The sequence below is a fragment of the Manihot esculenta genome, chromosome 11 (genome assembly GCF_001659605.2).
Source record: "Manihot esculenta cultivar AM560-2 chromosome 11, M.esculenta_v8, whole genome shotgun sequence".
In the NCBI taxonomy this organism is placed as follows: Eukaryota; Viridiplantae; Streptophyta; class Magnoliopsida; order Malpighiales; family Euphorbiaceae; genus Manihot; species Manihot esculenta.
In genome coordinates this window covers 28,762,275-28,788,167 of record NC_035171.2, presented here as the reverse complement: position 1 = coordinate 28,788,167, position 25,893 = coordinate 28,762,275, and the positions used below count along the sequence as shown (strand labels likewise).

Here is a 25,893-nt window from a genome sequence, read left to right as displayed (position 1 = left end):
TTTATTTAAAAAATTAAATTTTATAAAATTTATATATTAAATAGTTATTTTTATAAAATTTAGGTATTAAAAATTAACAAAAGTAATTATTCAAGGTATTATAATTAAAGGAGTAAAAAAATAAATATTACTGGGATAATAGAAGTTAGGTTTATTTAGTCTATTATTAATAATAATAAATATATTTATTTTATTTTATTTAGTATATTTAATTAAAATAATTTGATGATTAATTAATTTTAAGATCATTTTCTAATAAATGAATTATTCTTATTATTTTAATGTTATATTCTTAATTTCAACTGTGATAATACTAATATAACCCTGGTTTAAAAAATATATAAAAGAATTCTTTTAGAAAAAATGAGTTAATAATAAAAAATCCATTCATTTTTATTTTTTAATTGCACCATATCTGTTTATATTTAATCAATTAAATATTATATTATTTCAATTACACTCTAATATTAAATTTTTTATTAAAATTAACGAAATTTCTATACCATCTATGTCATTTTAGTATCTCAACAAGTTCGAGATAAAATTAATTAAAACTTAAAAATTTAGAATTTAATTGATAAATATTTAAATTTTAAGGTGTAATTATAAATTTTTTTAAAAATTAATTTTTTTTATTTTTTCTATTAAAATTAAATTTATAATATTAAAAAAATAATTTATATTATTATTATAAATTTTTTAGTTTATCAATGATTTAGCAAATTACTTTTATTTTAATTTAATCCTAAATTAACCCAACTTCTAAATTATTTTTTTAAATCCATATTAATTATTATTGTAGTTAAAAAAAATTAACCATATGGTTAAAAGTAAAAAAATACTATTTAAAAAATAATTATAATTATTTATATTTTTATAAATAAATTATGTGAAATATAATTTTAAATTAATTTAATATTTTAAATTATAAAATATAATTAATATATACTCTTCATCATACATTTTTTTAAACAATGATAATAATTAGTATGAATTCAATAAAAAAATAGAATGTGGGCTAATTTGAAATTAAATTAAAATAAATTAATATATTAAATTATTAATAAAAACTAAAAAAATTATAATAATAGTATAAGTTATATTTTAACATTATGGATTTAAATTTTAGGTAAAATGGCAAAGAGCTTTGGCCTTAAAAAAATTTATATTTATATTTTAAATTTTAAAAATTTATAAATTAAATTTTGAATTTTAAATTTTAATCAATTATATCTTGAAATTCACTAACACAATAGAATAATGTAACAATGCAAATGATGTGTATGATAATTTTTTTAATTTTTAATAAAAAATATAATATTAAAATATAATTAAAATAAATATAAAAGTGTAAAATTTAATCGATAAAATATAAAATATTAGAATATAATTATAAAAATAAAAAATAATAGTTTTTTTTTTGAATTTTTAAGATTATAAACATTTTTTAAAAATTTACTATTATTGATATTTTTATCCTTCATTGATCGCCTTTTATTTTCTAAAATAATATTTTAATTGATAAAAATAAATTATAGAATCAAATAATTAATGCAATCAAGTATTAAATATTTGGAAAAAAAATGAAATATTCAATTATATATTTTAAAAATATGAATTATTAATTATACCATAAATAAATAAAAGGGTAAATGGTAATTTTGCATCACGTCAAAAGCTCCTTTTTTTCCACAGGAGGCCGGGCCTTAAGGCTAGCGGTCGGCGGAAAGAGAAACAGAGAAGATGGAGAAACTGAAAGAGTGCATAGAAGAGCTAGTGGAGTTCACTCTCAATTCTCACATTAACGAAACCCTAGAATTCGATATAGGCCTTTCTAAGGACTTCTGCTCCAATCTTTTGAGGGACGACCCAGACGACTCCGTTTCTCTGCCTGACACTGTTACTGCAGGTAATTGATCATCTCATAACTCCTAGGCAGATTTTCGTTTTCCAAAAAAGTTTTTTCTTTTTTTCTTTGAATGGCAAATTTCATTTTGAACATGGACCTCAATGGTTGGCGAAGAAAGAATCAGAAAACCAAGTAAACAATATTAATTTATTATCTATGTATGAAATTGAGGATGCTGCTGATTTTTTTGTTTGTTCATTTAGAAAAAAAATTTCATGGAAGTATGGATGAGCAGTGATGAATGTGAACAGAAATTTAACATTCATGGAGTAATGAGATTATCAAAATGATTTTTGGCATAAGGAGACAACTTATGTTAATAAATAGAAGTTTAATATTAATGGAGAAAAATTGAAATAAAAAAAAGAGGAGGAATAAGAAGAATCCCTTTCTTTTCAGCCTTTTATTCTTTTTTAATTTATTATTTGTTAGGTGTTCAAGTATGAACTTTTGTGGCTGGATATATACCTGCGAATAATCATTAAACACTTGGATTTAGGGGTGTTAATTTAAAATTTTGGTTTGGTTTTTTATTCATTTCAGTTAGATTCGGTTTTTAATTTAAAAAATTTCAGTTATTTCGGTTCGGTTCGGTTTCGATCAGAATCTAAAAAATTTGAATCTTTCTAATTAGGAACTTTCTACATCGGTAAACACTCTCCTCAAATTAATGTATAGATATCACACATATCCTACTTATAAACCATGGGGTGATAGGTCTTGGTGCTGAGCCCTTTGATAAACATAAGTCACGTGATCTAATTTCAGGATGCCATTTGTTAACTTATCTTTAATAAATTGTCGATAAATTTATATGTGTTTTATTCGATCATGTTGAACCGGGTTATGAGCTATACTGATAGTAGCTTTAATTCTTCTAACAATCTTTGCAACTAGTTTACAAACACTTTATGCCATCGCTCTATAATCCGCATCCGCACTCGATCGAGTAACAACACTTTGTTTCTTACTTTTCTAAGTGATAAGGTTTCTCCCATAAGAGTGCACTAACTAGTAGTTGACCTCATATCATCAAGGGAGCCACCTCAATTTGCATATGTGAATACATTTATTTGGAGATGATCGTGTTTGGAAAATAGGAGGCCTTTTCTAGGAGCAAACTTCAAGTATCACAAAGTGCGAAAGACAGTTTATATGTGAGGTTCACGAGAATCATGTATAAATTGACTGATTAGACTGATTGTATATGCTATATCTAGTGGATGTCAACATCTACTGTTTCACTAGTCTCTACTTGTAACTTGTAATTGCTCTCGATAAGAGTTTCTGCTGGTTTGCAATCTAATATACCGGTTTCCTCCAAGAGATTCATAATGTATTTTCTTTGCGAGATAATAATTCCCTTCTTCGATCTAGCAACTTTAATTTCCAGGAAATACTAAAATTCCCTTCTGTTGATAGCTAAAGGAAATCATAACTATGTTGAATCGGTCAAACCAAGCTCTGGGTGATTTTTCAACCCATACAAAGCATTTTTTAGCATGCACACTTTTCATTATATTTTTTTCATCAGCAAATCCAGCAGGATTTACATATACACTTCCTCCTCTAAGTCTCCATGTGGAAATGTATTTGATGTGAAAAATGCATTCCTCCATGGAGACTTGGAGGAGGAAGTGTATATGGAAATTCCTCTTGGATTTGCTGATGAAAAAACACAAGGAAAGGTGTGTAGACTAAAGAAGGCTTTGTATGGGTTGAATCAGTCACTTAGAGCTTGGTTTAATCGATTCAGTAGAGTTATAATTTCCTTTGGCTATGAACAGAGCGTGCTGACCATATCCTATTTATCAGACATTACAAGGGTAAAATTACTCTTCTTGTAATCTATGTTGATGACATAGTAATGACAGGAGATGACACTAAAGAGATGACTTGGCTGAAAAAGCTTTTGGCTCAGGAGTTGGAAATTAAATATTTAGGAAACTTACAATTTTTTCTGGAAATTGAGGTTGGTAGGTCAAAGAAACGAATCTTTATTTCTCAGAGCAAATACATTTTGGATCTTTCAGAAGAAATTGGTATGTTAGGTTACAAACCAGCAAAACTCCCATTGAGAGCAATCACAAGCTACAAGCAAGGATTGGTGAATCAGTGGATATGGGCGGATAATTAGAGGTTGATAGGCATATTGATTTATCTTTCGCATACTCAACCAGACATAGCATATGCAATCAACTTAGTTAGTCAGTTTATGCATGATTCTCGTGAGTCTCACATGCAAGCTGTTTTTTGCGTTTTGCGATACTTGAAGTCTGCTTCTGAAAAATGTCTCATTTTCTCTAAACACAGTCATCTTTGCATACATTCATTCATAGATGCAGATTGGGCTGGATCCCTTGATGATAGAATGTCGATTAGTGGGTATTGTACACTTGTGGGAGGACACCTTGTCACTTGGAGAAGCAAAAAGCAAAAGTTTTGTTGCTCGATCAAGTGCTGAGATGGAATATAGAGCGATGGCACAAGATGTTTGTGAACTCTTATGGTTGCAGAGATTGTTGGAGGAATTGAAAAAGGGGCAAACTCCTCTTGTATTTTGACAACAAAGCTGCTATCAGTATAGCTTACAATCCGGTTCAACATGACCGAACGAAGTACATAGAGATTGATTGACACTTCATTAAAGAGAAATTAATAAATAGTGTCTTGAGGTTATATCACGTGACTTATGTGTTTTTCAAAAGGCTCAGCAACAAGACCCTATTATATCTTGGTTTGCAAGTTGGGCATGTGTGATATCTATGCACCAACTTGAGGGGGAGTGTTGACCAACATAGAAGGTTCCTAATTAGGATGATTTAAATCTTTGGGATCTTAATTAGGCTTAAGTTATGGGATTTTATTTTTATTGTAAATATTCATAATTTAGGTTGATTCTTTGTGTATGAATACTCAAACCTTAAAAGCAATTCAATCAGTATAGAATAAAAAATTCCTTCCAAAATTCTTCACCAACATATATAAACCATCGCGCAGTGTACCATTGCCAATCCTCTTACCGGTTTGAATGTCCTGAATAACACAATGATTTGGAAAACTCAATTTTACAATTAAGAATCTTAGTAAAAGCACTGGCAGATAAAAGATTAACAGAGAAATGAGAAATATGAAGAACAGAGGATAATCTGGTTATAAGGACAGGAATAAAAGAACCATCAGCCATTTTGACAGTGTCTTTTTATAGACACGGAAGGTAATTAAGGGAGCGTTTAGAGGAGCCTGCCATGTGTTTATTTGCAACATAATCAATAATCCATTGAGCAGTATCAGGAGACGACATTTTAGAAAACAACAATAAAGTAACCACAACAAAGAAAAAACAAATACCCAATCAACACCCAACTTAACAAAGTATCATTTTTTGCTTCTGCGATAATAAAGAGCAGCAACAAAGCAAAGAAATTCCCAAAATAACTGTAACAGGAGGCTGCCCACACCAACAAAACACCCAATAATCACCAAATCCAGCAAGAAACAGCAGGAAAGGCCGGAAAAAGAGGTCCAGAGGCAGCAAGAAGGTCCAGACATGAAGATCTATGTCGGAAACAAGCTCACGTGCCAAGGGAGAGTGGTGCATGAGTCACATGCGTTGAGATCTTGATCACCGGAGGCCGGTGAATGGCTGACGACAGGGCTACGACTCCAATGGGGTGGGCGGTGATGAAAGAAAATGGGTGTAGATAGGTGAGTACCGACTTTGGTTGTGTAGGGTTTTGAAAGACCAAAATTAAATTGGAACCCTAAATCAGGCAAAAGCTTTGATATCATAAAAAATTTTTGGAGAAATTTTTTATTCTATTGTAATTGAATTGATCTTTACAAAGTTTGCATATTTATACACAGAATAAGTCTAATTTAGGAATATCTATAATAAACCTAATTAGAAATATCTACGATAAGGATAGAAAATATAATCCATATAATCAAGCATTAGAATCCCAAAAAATTTGAATCTTTCTAGTTAGGAACCTTCTACGTTGGCCAACAAATTTGTTATATTGTTTTCAATTTATCTTAAAAAAGTAAAAAAATTGATCACACATTGCTGACTGCATTTTAAATTTTGCCGATTATACTCAGAATTTTAAATTGATAAAGTTAGACAAGAGTAATTTTATATTTTTATGAAAATTTAGAGCCTAATAAGAAAAATTTCAGGTACAATTAGCAATAAGTCAAATTATTTTTGACTTCTTTTGATAAGTCATCAATTATATAGTTGATTTATGTTTAATTCTTATGATTTTTTTTAAGTTTAAGTGTTCAAAAGATTACAATTTTAGTTGAAGTATTTATGGGGCTAATCTGAAATAGTATAAGGGATAAATATATATTTGGCCAAATTCTATTTGTGCATATTTAACTTGGCAGTAAATGCATTTAAATTCCATGTGCATCCATTATGTGCTGTTGGTTTACAATGGATGCTCTAAAAAAAAGGTAGTTGGAGGACAAATGCAGGGCCCATGGCTGCTTAAGTGGATAGTGCAAAGGCTAGGTGCAGTTTGCAAGTATCACAGATGGTGAGAGTGTGTGCAGAGCATATGTATTTCTGATGAATTGTTCTGCCATAGTGCAATTAAATGTATGTTCTTTATTTCAAGGAAGATTCACTGCTTCATACTCATTGCTACAGGTTCTTTTGAAGGAGTCCCCCGATACCCCTTATTCAAGCGTCTAGCTTCAGGTTTATACCAATGTATAATATCAGGGACATTTTGTAAGACATATGGAGAGATACAATTCATCCAAGAAGATGTTTCCTTGAAACAGAAACAAGATGAATGGAATAAGTTAATTCTGGAAAAGGGATCTGAGCTAATAAATGTAAGTGGAGAAAAGGAAGCATTTTTGGAGTGATTTGTTTTCTTTTCTTTCTTTTTCTCTTTCTTTTTTTTTTTTTGATGTGTTATTGGTGATTCAGTCTGTTACTATCATTTACAAACTACTGCATCTATCAGATGTTTGAGGCTACATTTTATGAACTTCATGCTCAGGAGCCCTTCTTCTCACTCTTAAAAGGTATTACTTTTGTAGAATGATAATATTTGTTGTATTTCACAATAGAGATTACAATCTATTTATACATGAGAGAGGGTATCTAAATAGGAAGGAAAATCAAGTCTATGATTATACAATCCCTAGGATTAAGCAACTGACCCATCTATCAATATTTAATTCCTATATTAACATATTTACTTTCTATAACTTATAACACTCCCCCCCTCAAGTTGGATCATAAATGTTAATCATGCCCAACTTGTTACATATATAATCGACTCGAGTCCCATTTAGAGCTTTAGTGAAAATATCTCCTAATTGTTCTCCAGTTCGGATATGTTCTGTTGATATTATCTTTTGTTGAACCTTTTCACGAACAAAATGACAATCAATCTCGATGTGTTTGGTCCTCTCGTGAAATACTGGATTGGAGGCAATGTGGATAGCTGCTTGATTATCACACCACAACTTAGCAGACACCGAATTTGAAAACCCAACTTCTTCCAACAGTTGACGTACCCACAAGATTTCACAAACGGCTTGTGCCATGGCTCGATATTCAGATTCAGCACTAGAACGGGAGACCACATTTTGCTTCTTACTTTTCCATGAGACCAAGTTACCTCCCACAAAAACACAATACCCAGTAGTTGACCTCCTATCAACTTTCGAGCCTGCCCAATCAGCATCAGAAAAGCATTCAATATTTGAGTGCCCATGGTTACCATAGAATAGGCCTCGCCCTGGGGCCCCTTTAAGGTAACAAAGAATCTGTCCCAGAGCATCCCACTGGGCAACAGTAGGAGAGGACATAAACTGACTTACCACACTCACTGAATATGCAATATCAGGACGAGTCACAGTCAAATAATTCAGCTTACCAACTAATCTTCTGTACCTTCCAGGATCTGCAAATGGCTCACTGTCTTCTGTGGTAAGTTGAAGGTTAGGGGTCATTGGGGTACTACAAGGCTTAGCACCCAATTTTCCTGTTTCTGCCAACAAATCAAGAACATATTTTCTATGAGATAAGAAGATGCCTTTCTTACACCGCATAACTTCAATTCCCAAGAAATATTTCAAGGAACCCAAATCCTTTGTATGAAACTGTGTTTTAAGAAATTCTTTTAGGGATGTGATGCCAGCAATGTCACTTCCTGTAATAACGATATCATCCACATATACTACAAGCAGAATTACTCCACTATCAGAATTTCTATAAAACACTGAGTGATCACACTTACTCATTTTCATTCCAAACTGTTGGACCACCTCACTAAACCTGCCAAACCATGCTCGAGGACTCAGGGATTTTCGAAGTCTACAAACCTTACCTGACTCCCCCTGAGCAACAAAACCAGGTGGTTGCTCAATATAAACCTCCTCCTGAAGATCACCATGAAGAAAAGCATTTTTAATATCCAGTTGATGCAAGGGCCAATCATGAGTAGCCGCCAAGGAAATAAACAATCGGACAGATGCGAGCTTGGCAACTGGAGAGAATGTATCAGAATAGTCAACTCCATAAGTTTGTGCATAACCTTTGGCCACTAAACGGGCCTTGAGGCGAGCAATAGATCCATCAGGGTTTACTTTTACCGCAAACACCCATTTGCACCCAATAGCCCGCTTTCCTGGGGGCAAGGACATCAACTCCCAAGTACCATTAGTGTCAAGGGCCATCATTTCCTCTTCCATTGCAGCACGCCAACCAGGATGGGACAAAGCCTCAATAACAGTTTTGGGAATTGAAATAGAATCTAAAGCAGTGACAAAACAACGAGAAGAGGAGGATAATTGATCATAAGAGACACAAGATGAAATAGGATAAGTGCAAGTACGTTTACCTTTGCGAAGAGCAATGGGCAAATCCAAATCAGACGGTGAAGGATCAGTGGGAGCAGGATCTGTCGACGAAGAAGCAGGTAGCGGAACGGAGTCAGAGTCCTCTAAGCGTCTGGAATACACATGAAAGATGGGAGGGCGACCTGGCACATGAGCGAAAGGTGTAGGAGTAGTCTGAGGAGACAAAGAGCGAACAGTGTATAACAAGAGGTCATCTTCCTCCCCCTCGGTGTTATAAACAGATGATGGCGGAAAAAATAGGGTGGACTCAAAGAATGTTACATCCGCAGACACAAGATACCGATTCAGATCAGGAGAAAAACAACGATACCCTTTCTGACGTCGAGAGTAGCCAAGGAAGACACATTTGAGTGATTTAGGATCCAATTTAGTAACCTGTGGACGAACATCACGAACAAAACATGTACAACCAAACATACGTGGCTCAATAGGAAACAAAGATTTAGTGGAAAACAAAATGTTATAAGGGATATCACCATGAAGGATGGAGGAAGGCATGCGATTGATCAAAAAACAAGCAGTGAATACAGCATTAGCCCAAAAACATTTAGGTACCTTCATTTGGAATAAGAGAGCTCTGGCTACTTCAAGAAGATGTCGATTTTTTCTTTCAGCAACTCCATTTTGTGAAGGAGTGGCAACACAAGATGACTGATGAAGAATCCCTTTTTGTAACAAATAAGATTGAAATTCCCCAGAGAGATACTCTTTAGCATTATCACTTTGCAATATACGGATGGAAGTATTGAATTGGGTTTGGATTTCAGCATAAAATGCACAAAAAACAGAAAATAATTCTGAACGACTCTTCATTAAAAATAACCAAGTAGTACGAGAGAAATCATCAACAAAAGTAACAAAATACTTAAAGCCAGACTTAGACACAACAGGACAAGGACCCCAAACATCTGAATGTACTAACTCAAAGGGAGACGAAGCCCGTTTATTGACTCGAGGCAGTGTAGGTAAACGATGATGTTTGGCAAATTGACAAGACTCACAATCTAGAGTAGACAAAGAATGAAACTGTGGATATAACTTCTTTAAAACTGAGAGAGAAGGATGCCCCAAACGACAATGAACATCAAAAGGTGTTAAACGCGTGGAGCATACCAAAGATCGAGGAGATCGAGGTAGTTGCTGATCCAAGACGTAAAGACCCTCTGACTCACTCCCTCTACCAATAATCTGCTTCGTCGAAAGATCCTGAAAAACACAGTGATCAGGAAAGAATGAGACACAACAATTCAATGCACGAGTGAGTTTACTAACGGAAAGCAAATTAAATGCGAACTTAGGGAGACATAACACAGAGGATACAGAAAGAGAAGGGGTTAAGTTGACATGACCAGAACCAATGACAGAAGATTTAGTGCCATCAGCAAGAGTAACATAAGAAGGCGATGTACGAGACTCAAGATTGGACAAAAGGGTAGAATTACCTGACATATGATCGGTAGCACCAGAATCAATAACCCATTTTGAGGATGAAGACACAAGACATGTAGTAGAGTTACCTGACTCGGCAATTGCCGTGATAGAGGAGGAATTAGAGGATTTTAGAGATGCCTGGTATTGGACGAATTGTGCATACTCATCTGCAGATATCAAAATTCCTTGATTGGAAGATCCATTCAATTTGTGTTCCGTGATTTTAGTCATCATAGGAATCACATCAGTTACGGTGGTGGTTTTCACTTCAACCATGACAACAAACCCAAAATGACAGCAACAAAAGAAACACAGAATCAGAAAACAGTACCCGGCGTGAACAGTACCACGTGAACAGTACCGATGAACAGTACCACGTGAACAGTGTCGATGAACAGTACTCGTGAACAGTACCGATGAACAGTATCCGTGAACAGTTCCGATGAACAGTACCGATAAAAACACCTCCCCCAAAACCCGAACGGCAAATAAACCTCAGATCTGACAAGGGAACGATGTGGCAGCTCCAGCGATGGTGAGATCCAAATATTACCCGTTATGGGTAACCCAAATAAACAGAGCCCTAAGTCTCCAAAAAAATTTTTTTTTTTTTTTCTTAAAAAACTTTGACGGAAGATAAAAATTAAATCTCTACGAGAAAGGCTCTGATACCATGTAGAATGATAATATTTGTTGTATTTCACAATAGAGATTACAATCTATTTATACATGAGAGAGGGTATCTAAATAGAAAGGAAAATCAAGTCTATGATTATACAATCCCTAGGATTAAGCAACTGACCCATCTATCAATATTTAATTCCTATATTAACATATTTACTTTCTATAACTTATAACTTGTTTTTTTCCCCCCTTTTTTATAGGTCTTTCTAGCATTTTATCGGTCAAGTAACTAAAAGTCTGCTTAACTATTTGTTTACTAATAGTTTGTTTACCTTATCCTCTAGCATTTGGATTGTATGCAGATGGCCTAAAAACAATTGAAGGAAGATGTGCTGGTGCTAAATATAGTAGGTACTGCCTATTTATGTTTTTAGATCTATAGGTGATGTATTACTTGCTTCTATTTTTCCCTCTCCAATATATTTGTTCTTCAGTTTGGTCTACCCTTATTACATATTGCAAGAAGGATAATTTATAGCTGTTTGTAGACATTGGAGTCTTAAATATATGTGAGCGGTCACTTGTCAGATGTAATTACCAAAACAGTAGAATTCTTGTGTATGAGAATTGCTAATGCAATTTGGTTTGACTACAATATTAACAATTTGCTCACAATAGGGGTAACCTTAATCTTGCTACTTGGAATAAATAAATTTTGTGAGAATTCAATTCAATTGATACCTTTTTTGCTAATATTCATGTTTGGAATAGAAGTCGTCAATTCTTTTTTAACATCATAAATTTTGATTTTAAAAGAAGCAAAGTCATGCATGATTATTAAGAATTCATTTGAGTTCTTTTCTTGCAATTGATTTTTTAAAATGAAGTCTCATTTTAATCATGTATTTTCCAACTCCACTAGTCTCCTTGTTTGTCTTGGCCTCTCTGGATGAGATTGGATTATCATTAGTTTTTGAAAAGGTAATCTAACCTGAATTAAAATTAGAAGATCATGAAAGCTAAATAAGTCAATGTTAAGGATTTTTTTTTAAACTGTAGCTACAGTTACTCTGTTGTCATGATTGCACCATGAACCTTCACTACATATGAAAATAAAAATTAGAAGACTTAATCATCATGCATTTTGGAAGTTGTTACAAGCCTGTTATCAAGGCGAGAGGTGACACTAAGGCGACAAGATCTCTTATCACCTTAGGCGAGAGGCGAGGCAGCGCCTTTTTGAAAAAGGCGACAAAAGCTAAAATTTTTACATATTTTTGATATATGCATATAAATATATGTATACAGGTTAACATCCATATTTAGAATAATATAAACAACAAATATATAATAAAACATTATTAATAAAATATAAAATAAGACTATTGAATAGAACTACTAGTCTTGTATATTTCTCAATACTCATCAAGATTTCAAATCTAAAATAAAGCATTAATAAATATGTCCAGAAACAAGTGAAACATGATCAATCCAATGCAAGTACCAAAAGTATAAAACCAGAAGTCCAAACTCCAAACTAAAAAGATAAAAACTACTCTCCAGTACACTCCAGTCTCTACTCATAATCAACATCATGGAGATCAAGATTATCTAATTCTTCTTATTCTTCTTCCTCTTCGTCATCATCAGCTGTTTGTCGTTGTGGTAGTGCAACTGGAGTTGATCTTGCACTTTTATTTGAACTAGACTTAAATGGAGTTGATCTTGCAAGTGACCTTGATTTATAACGGAGTTCAGAAACTCCAGCAGCCCTACCAACATTTCCCCAAGTCAACATATCATCCACAAAAACAAGATCATCATCATCATCTTCATTGTCCTTTTCTAACTCACCAATCAACCACTCATTACTTTCATCAATATTTTCCAAATCTATTGGTGTGTTTCTATTCCCAAAAATGTATCGGTGTAGCAATGCCCTATTATACTTAACATACAGCAAACTATTAAGCTGATCTTGAGCAAGCCTATTTCTTTTCTTACTATGAAGCTGTCATTGAATTGAAAATAACAATTATGTTAAAATTTTAGAGATTTGATAATAATAATTTGTTTAAATTTAATATTATTGCTTACATGTTCAAATATGCTCCAATTTCTCTCACAACTACTTGCACTGCATGTGAGGCTTAACACTTTCACAGCAAACTTTTGAAAATTTGTTCTCCACCTCCTGGCTATTAAAATTTAGAACCTGTGTTATAAAATTAGCCAATAATTATTTAATAAGATAAAAAAATTAATAAAAATTTAAACTAACTTGGAGATCTAGTTGTTTTTCCTCTAATAGCAGGAGGTTGCCTAAAAGAGCCTATAGTTTCCTTGTACTCAATCTCATCCAGAAGAATGTCAACTTTTTTTTGGATTTTGTTATATTTTTTTAATGCAAGACATCAAACCCATAAGAAGTACTCGGCATCATGCAATGGGCAATGCATTTGAATAGACCATCTTTTATCAATAATCTAAAAAATATTCTTATATTTCTCTTCATTGCCATTGAATAATTTGGCAATGGCTTCCTTAGCCCTATCCATTGCTTCATAAATATATCCAATTGCTAGTTTTTTTCATTATCCACAAGACGAAGCATACGGACCAAAGGATCGAAAACTTTGAGAGCATACACCACATAATTCCATAAGGAAGGACTCAGAACCGTTTTCTCAATCTTTTTAGCTTTTGCATTTTTAAACCATTTACTAGTAATCCACTTCTAAAGTAAATATTTTTCTAATGTTCATCTTCTGAAGATGAATCCTTCCCAATGTAATAAAACTAGTAGCAAATTGCGTTTGGCCAGGCCTAAGCAACTCTACTCCATTGGTAATTTTTAGAACTCCTGAAATCCATACATGAAGTCGTTGAGCTCAACATCTTTGCGAAATGTTTCTTTGAAAACCCGAATTTTAAAAATGTCTTCCAACATCAAATCTATACAATGGGCTGCATATGAAGTCTAATATAGATGGGGAAATTTTTTTTCCAAAATCCTCCTTGTAAAAAAAAATTCATTTAGTTAATAATTTAATATTTATTATTTATATTATGATATATATTGACAAAAAATTTAAAAAAAAACTTGCCAGCTGCAATATTAGCCGATACATTATTTGTAACCACCTGAACTATTTTATGTGGACCAATTTCAAGCAATTCTTTCTCAATCATACCGGCTAGCAATACACCTAACTTTAACTCACTAGAAGCACTTTCTAGAAGCATCTATTGACTTTATAAATACACTTTCCTTTAAACAGTTAATTAAAAAATTAATTAAAGTTCTTCCTCTTCTGACCGTCCATCCATCACACATCAAGGAACATCTATAATTTACCCATTCTTCTTTATGAGACTCTAAAAGCTCATTTGTGTTCTCCACTTCCTTGTTGAGTAACCGAACTCGAACTTTATGATAACTTGTCCCTCCCATAATTACCAATAGTTCGGATCATTTCTCCAAAGCTATCATAATTTACAGTATTGAAAGATATACCTGCATCGTACATCCAACCTGCTAATGCAACACAAGTTCGCTCTCAGCTCTTTCTTAGCTGGGTTGTTTTCATCAATAGTTGTTTGCTTCATATTTTTTTCTAACACAGCTAGCTTAGAAGAAAAATAAGAATCAAGTGGTTCTCGGTTGTTACTATTTTGTGGAACTTTAAACTTTTTTGAAACACTACCATCAAGACAAGATGTGCTTCCTTTCTTTTTGCAGTAGCAAACATTGCATTTTCCTCATTTTCACTCCCTCCTAGCACTTCAACATTCTCTATGTGCATAATGGCTTTTTGCTCTCTTTTTTTACTCATGAACTTTTGAATCTGATTCCAGACATCTTCTGGACATTTAGGACAGCGGACCATATTTTTGTAACACCCAGCAAGATGTTGTTTGATTCTATTAACCCCTCCTTTAAGTTAACTCTCATGCAATAAATGCATTGAAGATCATTCATATTGCTCTCATTGAATTGTATCACATGTGACCATGCAAGCTCTCTTCTGTTACTAGAACCACTTGTACTAATATCCTTATCACTCATTTAATCTTATCACCCATTTAATCTAACTAAACAAGTACAACACTAATTACAATACAAAATATAAATTCAAATTAATCGAAACAAAGTAAAATCAACAAAGCAACAAAATCAATTATAGTATTATATTATCTTATCAAATTAAATAACCAACAAGGCATACAACTAGTATCACATTATTCACATAGTCATATTCGTTATTCATATCTCTTCAACTAACTTCAACATTAACATCACCAAAATGAATTATGAATAACATGGTTTCAAATTGCGGTCGCGTGTAATGGAAACAGGCCTCGTAACGGTAACGGCCTATCGCAGTGCAAATTTTTTGAAAAAATTTGTTAAGTTCATGAAATTAAAATATATTGAAAGATATAATGAAAATTAAGTTATACAACTTAATAATAAGTACAAATATATCAAATAAACATAAAATACATAAATTTTAAACATTATATATAGTAACTTACCTCAATTAATACTACCAGAATGATCGTTTAGGGTAGGTTTTTTAGTAAAAATTTAAGTATATAAGCTGCTATCAAAAAATTTAAGAGAAATATAGCAGTTTTTGGCTTGAAAAGTTGAAATGGAGGCTGGAAATAAGTATGGAAGAACGCTGGAGTCTAGAGTTGGAGTCTGGACTCTGGAGAAGGGGAGAGAGTGCTGGATGGAGTACCGCTTGGCTTGCTGGTTGTGGCGAAGATACAAAGTAGTAAAGAGTAAAGAAAGACAAAAGGCCAAAGAGAAGAAGTAGCGAAATCAGTTTTTTTCCCCTTCAATAATGCATACAAAGGCTGGTGCTGGACTACTGGTAAGGAAAGTAGCGGCCGTTATGGCCGTTACATCACGGTCGATAACGGCCATTACTTTACGGCAACAAAATTTTCCTTCCATTATTTACTGGCCTTAACGGTCACGGCATACTCAAAAACCTATAAATAACAGCCGTTACATAACGTAACAGCCGTTGTTTAAAACCATGATGAATAAGCAACAATTTAAAATCAATATCACCCATTCCAATTTATAAATAAATAAACAATAATTCATTTCTCATAATGAGCTACAAATTACTAATCAACAACACCCATTCTAATTTCTAAATAAATAAACAAAAATTCTCACAAATAAATGAACAACAAAGCACAAATCAATAACACCCATTCTAATTTCTAATAAACATGAACATTCATGATTCATCACACTCACAATTCACAAATTAAGCATACCCATTTGAAATAAATAAGCAAAACAATCAGTATCTAATTTCTAAAATTTATGAGTTGAATGATAAACATTAAAACCAAGCAAGTAGCAATATATTAATCGGCTGGAGAGAAGAGGAGGAGAAGGGAAATGGAAAAAGAAAAAAAGGTTGTTCAGCTCAGCTTTAGTGTTTAGATCGGCTGGAGACAGTGATGTGGAGAGGAGAATAACGAGAGGGAAGGGAGGGAGGAGAAGAAGAGAGGAGAAGAAGAAGGATAAGGTCGGGTCAGGTACTATGGAGTATGGAGAGTTTAGAGGAAGGGAGGAGAAGGAAGGAGAAGAAAGAAGAGTACAGAGGACATACTTGTTCTCTTAGTGCTTTTGTTGGCTGGTTGCTGTTAGGAGAAGGAATCGGGAGCTGCTCTAAGGATTTTAATTTTAAAACCCTTTAAAATTAAAAAAAAAAAAAGGCCTGATGCCAGGTGATGCCTCGCCTGCCTGGTGCCTTGCCAACGCGCCTCAGTGGGGCGCACCTCGCCCGGCGCCTCTCAGCAAGCCTTTAACAACACTGGTTACAAGTCAACAGTGTCATGAGGGACAGACAGGCACTAACACAGGGAATCATCAGGGATTGAGTAGGGCACTTTAGAGTTCCTTAATCTCTACTATTTCATATATATGACAATTGACAACTGTAAATTTGACCCTGTTAAGTAAAATTATGGCCTTCTAAAAATTCTCCTAGTATTTAATATGCTTAAAAATTAATAACTAGATATGTTATTATGAGTATTTTAATGGCCATTTATTCTTCTCTTTTATTTAAGAATTTATTAATTTATTGGTTTCCTTGTCATTAGAATTGGGCCAGGAGCTTTGGTTCTTTTAAACAAAACTGTAGTGCTTGAGGTTAAGGTGATAATATGTTTATGCACTTTATTTGCTTTCCTATTTCCAGTTGGGCCTCTGTAATTCCTTCAATTCACAGGATGTTCACCGATATGCTTCATTTTTAAAGATGTTGGAAACGGAGGATCTTTCGCAAGTCCTTCCTGGTATTAAAACTGTTCAAGAAGGTAAAAGTTTTTGCTTTTACTTGGTGTGATGATGATATCTGGCTATCGAATAAATTTTTGTATTTGGGACATAAATAAGTTGAATGACTAAGGTGTTTAGTTATATGCCTTGGAAACTAAGACTCATATAAGGTGGGGTTTCCGTTGGTGCTTGAGTATCAAGTAGAGTAGTAAAATACTAAAGCTAAGGAGCTTTTTGATGTATTAAAAAGTGTTGTAGCTTAAAATAATTTGTAATGCAAACAATTTGCAGAAACTAAGAAGAAGAATGAGATAAGAGATTGGCAAAGATGAAGAATGTAATAATGAAGAAACAATTTGCAGTTAATTATTCTCACAATGCATTTTCAAAGCTCTCACTTTTCATTTGTGATCCTCATATTTTTATTAAATCTTAGTTACTTTTTCTTTGATCTTCCCTTGCTAGACCCTGGAAACTCTAATTCTATGGCTGTAATACATCAATGAAATAAACAGATTAGTTGGGGGGGGGGGGATGTAGGATTTAAAGCTGTCCTAACCATTACAAGATAGAACTAGTAAAAGCAAAGACAAGTAAAGAAAAATGAGAATGATTTTCCTTTCTTAAGCTAATTTTAATGGAGTCCTGATTATTTCTATTATGTTATGCTAATGGATTAATCAGAAAAATGTATTTAATGCATCAGTATTTAAGGTACTTAATATTGGAACTTCTTAAATTCTAGTTCGGGATGTTTTCTAGAACTCCAAATGGTTAAAGAAATTCAAATATTTGCCCCTTTTTGTAGGTATCGCCAATTCTCTCTCTCACCCTTTTTTTTGTGGTTGGGAGGAGGGGGAGCGTGCAACACTTTTAGCCTAACCTTACATGTTTGTTGCAATTATAGCTAAAGTTTAAAATCTGGGAGATTAGTCATCAAAATCTGACATAATTTCATTTAGAGCCAACTTTTAACTTTGGCTATAATTGCAACAAGTCTTTAACGTTGGGCTAAAATTGCCCAAGAAAAAGGGAATTGGTTATGAGTGCAAAAATTGGAAAATTTTTGGATTTTTTTAAAAAACCATTAAGCCTTTCAGAAAGTAGTTTTGATTTTTCAATTATAAGCTCTGTTTTAAGTTTTCTACTTAAATTTTCCATTCAATTAAGGGCAAAGTACAAAAGAAAAATGCGGTTTAGCACTTTTCGTTTTTTTTTTAAATAACAAATCAATACTAGTGTCATGTGTGAGAAATAATAGAAAGAATTAGAGAAGGTAGCGGGAGAGAGAGCAGAATTAGAGAGAAAGAGATAGAAGAAGAGGGAAAGAAACATCTTTGGTTATCATTGATCTTGGATTGATTCCTCTTTACAAGTGGGTTCCTATTTATACTGAAGAAAGTACTTACAGCATTGGACTAATTCCCTTCAACTCACCAATTTGAAACTCACATGCACATACACATTCCATATTGCACTAGCTACTCTACTCCTTTGTCATAACATTCCCCACTCTTTGAAAACACTCTTGTTCTCAAGAATTATTAAACTTGCTGGTGTATCTCTCTTGCAGCCTCTGTTGCAGCATCTCAAGGAGCACATCTTCTTTCTCTACCTTTTTCCAGTTTCAAACTCATTCTCTTTGAGCATCATCTGATTACATGATCTCAGCTCAAATAAACTTCCACCAAGAACAAGAGTATCTCTATAAAGAGAAGTTATAGGAACGCTGCCAGTCTATTGTTGTAACCTGGCCTTCCCAAGAATCCCAACAGCTATTAGAGTACATTGACATAGAAAAGATGAGAATTGCATGCATATTCCAGCACTCTCTCCTTTGAGAATTGTTATGGAAACTAAATATGTATAGATATGTACTTGAATATAGGCTTGATCTTAGACTTAATAGCTTGATTTTAGGCGTAATCTAGGGATTCACTTTCTTTCTTTAACTAGGACTCTTGTATATAAATTAGTACTATTCTTTTATACAAAATACAGAAAATTCAAAGTTCACAAGAATGACAAATTGGATATTTCAGCTTCAGAATTTTTATAGGAATTCCAACTGAAAAAAGAGAGCTTCGTCCTCTGTTTTAGCACCCAATATTTCCTTGCTTAGAAAATCAATTCTAATTATACAAGAATGTTTTCATCAATGACTTGCCGCCTGTAAGCAACTCCTTTTTTGCCTCTCCTTATGCAAAACATGATTCTAATGCATCTCTATTAGTATAGGATGTAACATTTTCCATCTCATTTCATTTTCTATGGAACTCTCTAGAAATTGGATTTCAGCTTTGGATTCTCTTTCTCACAAGTTAGTGAAGAATGAACATCTGATATTTCTTCATTGTGATACCCTTCTGCTGTATCTACATCATTAATGGGCAGTTGCTTCTCTATTTGGGAGGTTGGAAAAATCTATTGTAATGGTTTTTGTTTTCTTTTCACTTTCTACAAATCTCCAGCTCCAGATCTTGACATGGATCTTTGGATTTTGCCTCTTGAATTACTTTTCCATCATTATGAAAAATTCTCATGGCCTCTTTGGGTTTTGTCATTTGAGACAATTTCTTCAACCCTCCTATTTGCTTTTCTAACATCTTATCCTATTTTTTTCCTTCATACAACTCCTCTTCGCATTCTTTTAATCTTCTATAGATAATTTCCAGCATTCTCTCATGAAACTTTTGTTCCCAAGATTGGACTTCCATGTTATGAGGAAAATAAAACCAGAATATGGATTATGACAGAAACAGAAGAAAGAAACAGATTATAAAAATAGAGTAAAATGGGGGGAAATGACAAACAAATAATTCAAGAGTTTCAAAAAATATATTTCTTGAAAATGCAGGAAATGAGAAATTAAAGAAGAGAATAGAAGAAAGAACCAAAAATCAACAGAAAAAAAAAAAGATTCAAGAATTCTAGAAAGAAAGAAGGAAAAACATTTTTAGGGCAATAAGGAAGAAGAAATAGAGAGGATAAAGAAAAGAAATTTCAAGGAAAGAAGGGAGAAAGAAATAGAGGAAGGAAAGAGAAATCTTAGAAAAGAAGGAATAGCAGGAAGAAGGAAATATATTTCAGCGAATAAGAAAGAAGAAACTAGAGGAAAGAAGAGGGAAAGGTAGAAGAGCAGAAAAAAACCTGATTCTGGCATGGATGTGACTCATTGCAACTCAAGCCCACTCGAAAACAAGCTCTGATACCAAACCTGTAATTCCTTTTGGAACAGAGAAATATGGAGAGAACTAGATAGAAGTAAATTAGGTTGAAAAAAGAAATAGAAAGGGGAGAAATAATAGAAAATTAGAGAAGATAGGGGGAGATAGAGCAGAATTAGAGAGAAATAGATAGAAGAAGAGAGAAAGAAATATCTTTGATTATTATTGATCTTGGATTGATTCCTCTTTACGAGCAGGTTCCTATTTGTACCAAAGAACGTAGTTACAGCTGCTGGACTAATTTTCTCCAACTCACCAATTTGGAACTCACAGGCACATACGCATTCAACATCACACTAGCTACTCTACTCCTTAGTCATAACAGAGGACCCTGATAAAAAAGAGTTAACCCACATGATTTTTTCGTACTTCACTTTATTCTTAAGTTAAAATGAGAATTTATTGAAAAGTTTATTTATGGTGATTGCATTCCTGAATATGTATTATCTGAATGTCTAATGGTAGAAATTTATTGTTATTCCAGGTGTAAAAATCTATAGGAAGTTTTATACAGAAGAAAAGGAAATGTCCAATGGTGTCCTTGCCATCTGTGTATCAAAATCTTCTCCTCAGCCATACCTACATTTGGCTAGCATACTGTTAGTAAGTTGCTTATCTTAATGAAACTGAGTTATCTTTGTGAATACGACTCTTTGGTTGTTTGGATGCAAATACGCATGCAACTAAATTGTGTCAGCACTAATATAATAAGGATATGTACAAGTATCAGAAAAAGGAATGCTTGGAGTGTGCTTAATGCTGATTGGTATTCTGCAGAACCATGAAAGTCTTGTAATAATATAAGGAATAGAAATAGCCATTTCGATTATGTAGCATTCTATGGTAATCCCCAACTACATAAATAATTTACCTTCACAAAGGCAATATGTGATATGCTAAACAATCATTGCTGCTTTGATGTTTTCCAGGGATTGAGTTATGGTGGTGTCCAAAGTCTTCTGGGCCTTGCACATACTGCTGGAACAGTTTCTGATGCCCTTCCTCCACCAAGCTCAACTCTTCTATCATCCTTCACTCTACCATACAGACCAGATGTAAGATTACAATTGGCAATGGATTATTTCTTAGTTTTTGCTGCGATGAGGAGAGATTTTTTGCTTTATTTAAAAAAGTTCTGGTTGGAGCATTTGAAAAATATTTCATTTTGGAAAATTGATCACTTCAACTTGTTAATACCAGCATTTGCTTCAATAAAAATATCAATGAAAAAGAGTTCACATGTTGATCGCAAAACATTTTGTGGCAACGCAAGAGTGGTACAAACATATCAAATTTCAAGTGATGCTTTTTTTGTTTGCGACAAACATGTCAGAATGTTAATCATTATTCTAATTTATTCTATTTTCGGTGTATATATATGCATTTCATACATTATGTCATACCAACAAGAAAAACATATAGCCCTTCAAATTTGTATGTGCTTAATCTAGTTTAGATGTATGTTCTTAGATTTTTTTTTTACAAGCTTGGCATTCTAAAAATTGTGTTCGATAAATTTGAATTTTCTGCTTTCTTGGCTTGAGGTCAATGGTAGTGCCTTGACGCATGGTGCAAGGGCTTTGGCAAAGCATGCTGAAAGGAGTAGCAATAAGTATTGGGGTATTATTAGTGGAAGTGGTGAGTGTCTAATGCGAATTCTGAATTGGGTCCTTGAGCCAACAATCTTTCTTTCTCCTGGTTCTTTATGTTTATTCGCTGCTTTTTATGTGATTTCTTCCAATATGTTGTTAAGTGCTATAAAATACTGGTGCATTTTTCTTGATATGCAAAAGGAGTGAGAAAGAGAAGTTCTCTCAAATTTAGTAACTGATACCTTGTTCTCTTCTCCTTTCTCTCTTTGAAATTCACTGTGTTTAGAACAATTATGTTATTGTCTTTAGCAAGCTATTATTTGACTTGAACTCTATTTGTTTCACGGAAAATATTTTTCAAAAAATTATTTTTTGTATTTTTTGGCGTTTAGAATAGTCGAAAAATTTAGTTAATGGAAAATATTTTCCTGATCTAATGAAAAAATAAGTCATTTTAAGAAAAATGACTTTCTCTATTGAAAAGAGGAAGTCATTTTCCACATTTTGACATTTTTATTAAGTTCTCTATATATAAATCTTTTAATAAATTTTATTTTTAAAATTAAAATTAAGCAATAGAAAATAATTTCTATTATTGAAAAATATTTTTCATGAAAAATATTTTCCTGCAGCCACCAATCAATTATCATTTGCCCCCAAGTGCTTGAGATTGGCCCCCCTTCTCTCACCTCAAGAACGGAGCACCACCTGCACCAACCTGTTTTTCAGTCACTGCAACAGCTATTCAACCCATCACTTCAAACCATCTTGTATTTTGTCACCACAACATTACTGCTCCTGTCCTGTCATTGCCACAAAAATGGTGCCTATTTTCGACACATGTTATAGTTGCTTTATATCTCAAGTTTTCTAAAAGGCTTGGCTCAGATCACGATGCCTTAAGGTTACCACTAATTCTTCTCTACTGATCCCAATTGACGAGGATCTTAAGTCTTATTATAGTGTTTATTTTATTCTCTCTAATTCTATGCCCTGTACTTTAAAGCAGCATTGGATCCGTATAGATTGTCTTACTGGAGCTGAGGTGGAACCTTAATCTGGATCAAAGACAAAGCTTTAGTTTCTTTAGTTTGTGTATGGATATGTGGAAAATCGAAATGAAAAGAATATGAGTTTAACATTTTAGTTTAAATTACTTAAATCAGTTTTAGAACACCTTTGGGTGGTTAGTTAGATGAATGATTGTGGATAAAATTTGTTAGAGGATGAATTTGAAATGTCTTACTGAAAATTTGTAATTTCAAATACACCCTTAAGTTTTACTGAAACATTTCTTTTCCCCATTGTCTTTTACAAGTCTAAAACTTGAAATTTAAATACTTAGATTTCAGTTTGCTGTTGTAACAACTTTAAGGCACTGAAGAAAAGAACCCCTTGGTGTAATTAAAAAAAAGTAATAAATAAATTCTGAAAAGCCATAGGCTAAATAATTGTTGAAATTGGAAAACTGATGTTTCTGTCACTGTCTCACTGATGTCCAAGACGAATATTATAAGAAAAAAACTCTTAAAGCAGCTCTCTGACCAGCCTCACGCTATAAATAAACTTAAGACACCCCATTTATTCCTAATAAAGCTAACTGTAAGCCAAACACTTCAGTTCTTCATCTTGCTAGGAGTGCTCCTTTTACAGATCATACTCGAAGGTTACCCATATGACTGGGATGTCCATCGTTTAATCCCTTCTCTCTTATGATCCTTTTGCCTTCAAAGGAATTAAATGTAGACATTAGGAATTATGTTTCACTATCAGAGTAAAGAATTTTTGAGGATCCTATGCTGTAATAGATTATCCTTTGAGGATATCAACATGTTCTTTGGGTTACACATTGGTCTTAGGGTATTATACTTTTAGTTCATGAAACTTAGTTTCTCATCGAGTGAAAAGGAAGTCTGCTTATTTTTCATACTGGTTCTCAATGATATGTTTAATGACTAACGACTAACTTTTCCGTTTCATTACCATTTTCACCTTTCCAGATTCTACTAAAAATAGTCTTGCAATGAATGTCATCAATTTCCTAATCACTTCTTGTTGCTGGTCGAATGTTCATATCGTTCCTCCACATGGGGCTGTCTTCGAGGTAAGGGTGGCTGATGGTTATGGGGCGCGGTGGTCTATAGATGGAACTAAGGTATATTTCTTGCTATCAATAGACATGCTTATATAGTAGCAAAATTTTTGCACTGGTTTTCTACAAAGATGTGAAGTTATGAACACATTATGCCACTGACTGCAACTTCAAAACCTTAATGACGTTTGTGGATTCAAATTAAAATTTAAAATATGAAAGTTTTAGGCCAGAAGGTTTCTAGCTTGTTTCTCCCAGTCCTATGCGTGGCGTCTTCAGGTCCAAAGCATGCTTACTCATCCTGTCTTCTTCTTCTTCAAGAATGACCATTAATACAGATATTGTTATGATATTGCAAGCATGAGAACAGTAAGGAAAATCATTGCATTGTTAGCCAAGTCAAATAACTATGGGAATACTTACAAAATAGCACGTCTTGCCTGAAATAAATAGAAAGCCCAACAAACATATAATTATTTGTTGTTACCCAGCTCTACAAGTAACTTAATTTAATCACCATACAAGTATCTAACTAAATTGTTCTGTTATTTCAGTTCATTGGATTTCTTGAGCCATATATGGAAGATGGTTTCTCAAAGGGATGGAAGCATTAAGTTTCTTGGTTATGCATTCTCACTGGCTTCCATGATTTATGTGGGTATGTTTTCTAAACAATCGGACATTCCTGCGTCCCATCTGCCCGTCGTAATCTTTTCTTCTTCTCATTCTGGATAGTGATTTTATACTGTGTCTGTTCAGTTTCAGTTCAAGGAAGTGAACTCTCATCAGTTCCAATCTTAATGATACTGAACGGAACTTCTAACAACTTTGAGCTAAATTTTGAGGTGTTTGGTCGTTCGGGTTCAAAAATGTGGGTGCACTTTATTCTCACTTTAGCAGTTGAGCTGAGTTTAGGACTTCTTTGAGGGTTGGTGGCAGTAAATTTTACTCTGAATTCTGCTTTAAAGGAGTCCAAATCTATGCCCGAGTGCTTTTCTTGATATTACTTTCTTTCTTTTGGTTTTGTTCGTGTAATACTGTGTTATTTATTTATCTGCTAACTTGGCATTAATGGTCAGAAAATGCAAGATTGCAGCTAAAGTCCTGGCTAATAGAAGGAAGAATATTTTGCCCAGAGTCAAATATCCATGGATCAAAGTGCAATTTTGCCAGGTCGATTGAATTAGTAGAAATTATTATTTAGAAGATATATAGGAGATGTTCACCAAATAATTTATTAGATAGCTATTAATTAAGAAAATATTTTCAATTGATGGATTTTTCTGTTTAAGAATTTGCGTTTCTCGAATAAAAATAATGACTTCGACTTGAATAAGAAAAGAGAATTTTATTCATAATACTGTACGGAAAATATATTTAAAAAATGATTTATTTTAATTTAATTCTAATTTTAAAAAATAAAATATATTAATAAAGTTAATAGAATTTTAAAAGTATAAACTGATTTCCTCTATTTAAAAAAAAAATCATTTTCTTTAAATAATTTAATTTTTTAAAATTTTTTTAAGTATTTTAAATTGATAAATATTTTTAGTGAAATAAACAGTCTTAAAAATTGGTGATTACGTTTTGAATTTGAGAATTTATGGCTTTTACATTTTTTTCTTTTTCTGATTTCAGTTTCATGGGTTTATGGTCTCATTTGTCTAGGTGTGTTATCAAATCCATTGTGATAATTACAATTTCATTTTTAGTGGTAAATTGCACTTTGATTTTGAGTTTTATTATAATTAATAAATTAATTTTTATAATTAATATATTAATTTTTATATTTTTAAAATTGAATTTTT

At 33.0% G+C, this 25,893-nt stretch overlaps 1 protein-coding gene across 10 annotated transcripts; it reads left to right on the top strand.

The window, feature by feature from the left end:
* Positions 1-1,687: 1,687 nt before the first annotated feature.
* LOC110626867 lies at positions 1,688-25,306 on the top strand. Of its 10 annotated transcripts, none has more exons than XM_021773014.2 (12): positions 1,688-1,909; positions 6,570-6,760; positions 6,895-6,955; positions 11,200-11,266; positions 16,994-17,048; positions 17,122-17,209; positions 20,883-21,001; positions 21,328-21,453; positions 21,943-22,036; positions 23,991-24,145; positions 24,637-24,740; positions 25,179-25,306. In XM_021773014.2, the coding sequence occupies exons 1-11, from the start codon at positions 1,744-1,746 to the stop codon at positions 24,694-24,696; spliced, it is 1,182 nt and encodes a 393-aa protein (XP_021628706.1). In that variant the 5' UTR covers positions 1,688-1,743; the 3' UTR covers positions 24,697-24,740; positions 25,179-25,306. The 10 variants fall into 10 exon arrangements, with proteins under 10 accessions (XP_021628706.1, XP_021628708.1, XP_021628702.1 ...); XM_021773016.1 differs by lacking the exon at positions 25,179-25,306 and adding an exon at positions 24,842-24,902 and having other exon boundaries at positions 11,218-11,266; XM_021773010.1 differs by lacking the exon at positions 25,179-25,306 and adding an exon at positions 24,842-24,902.
* Positions 25,307-25,893: the final 587 nt, after the last annotated feature.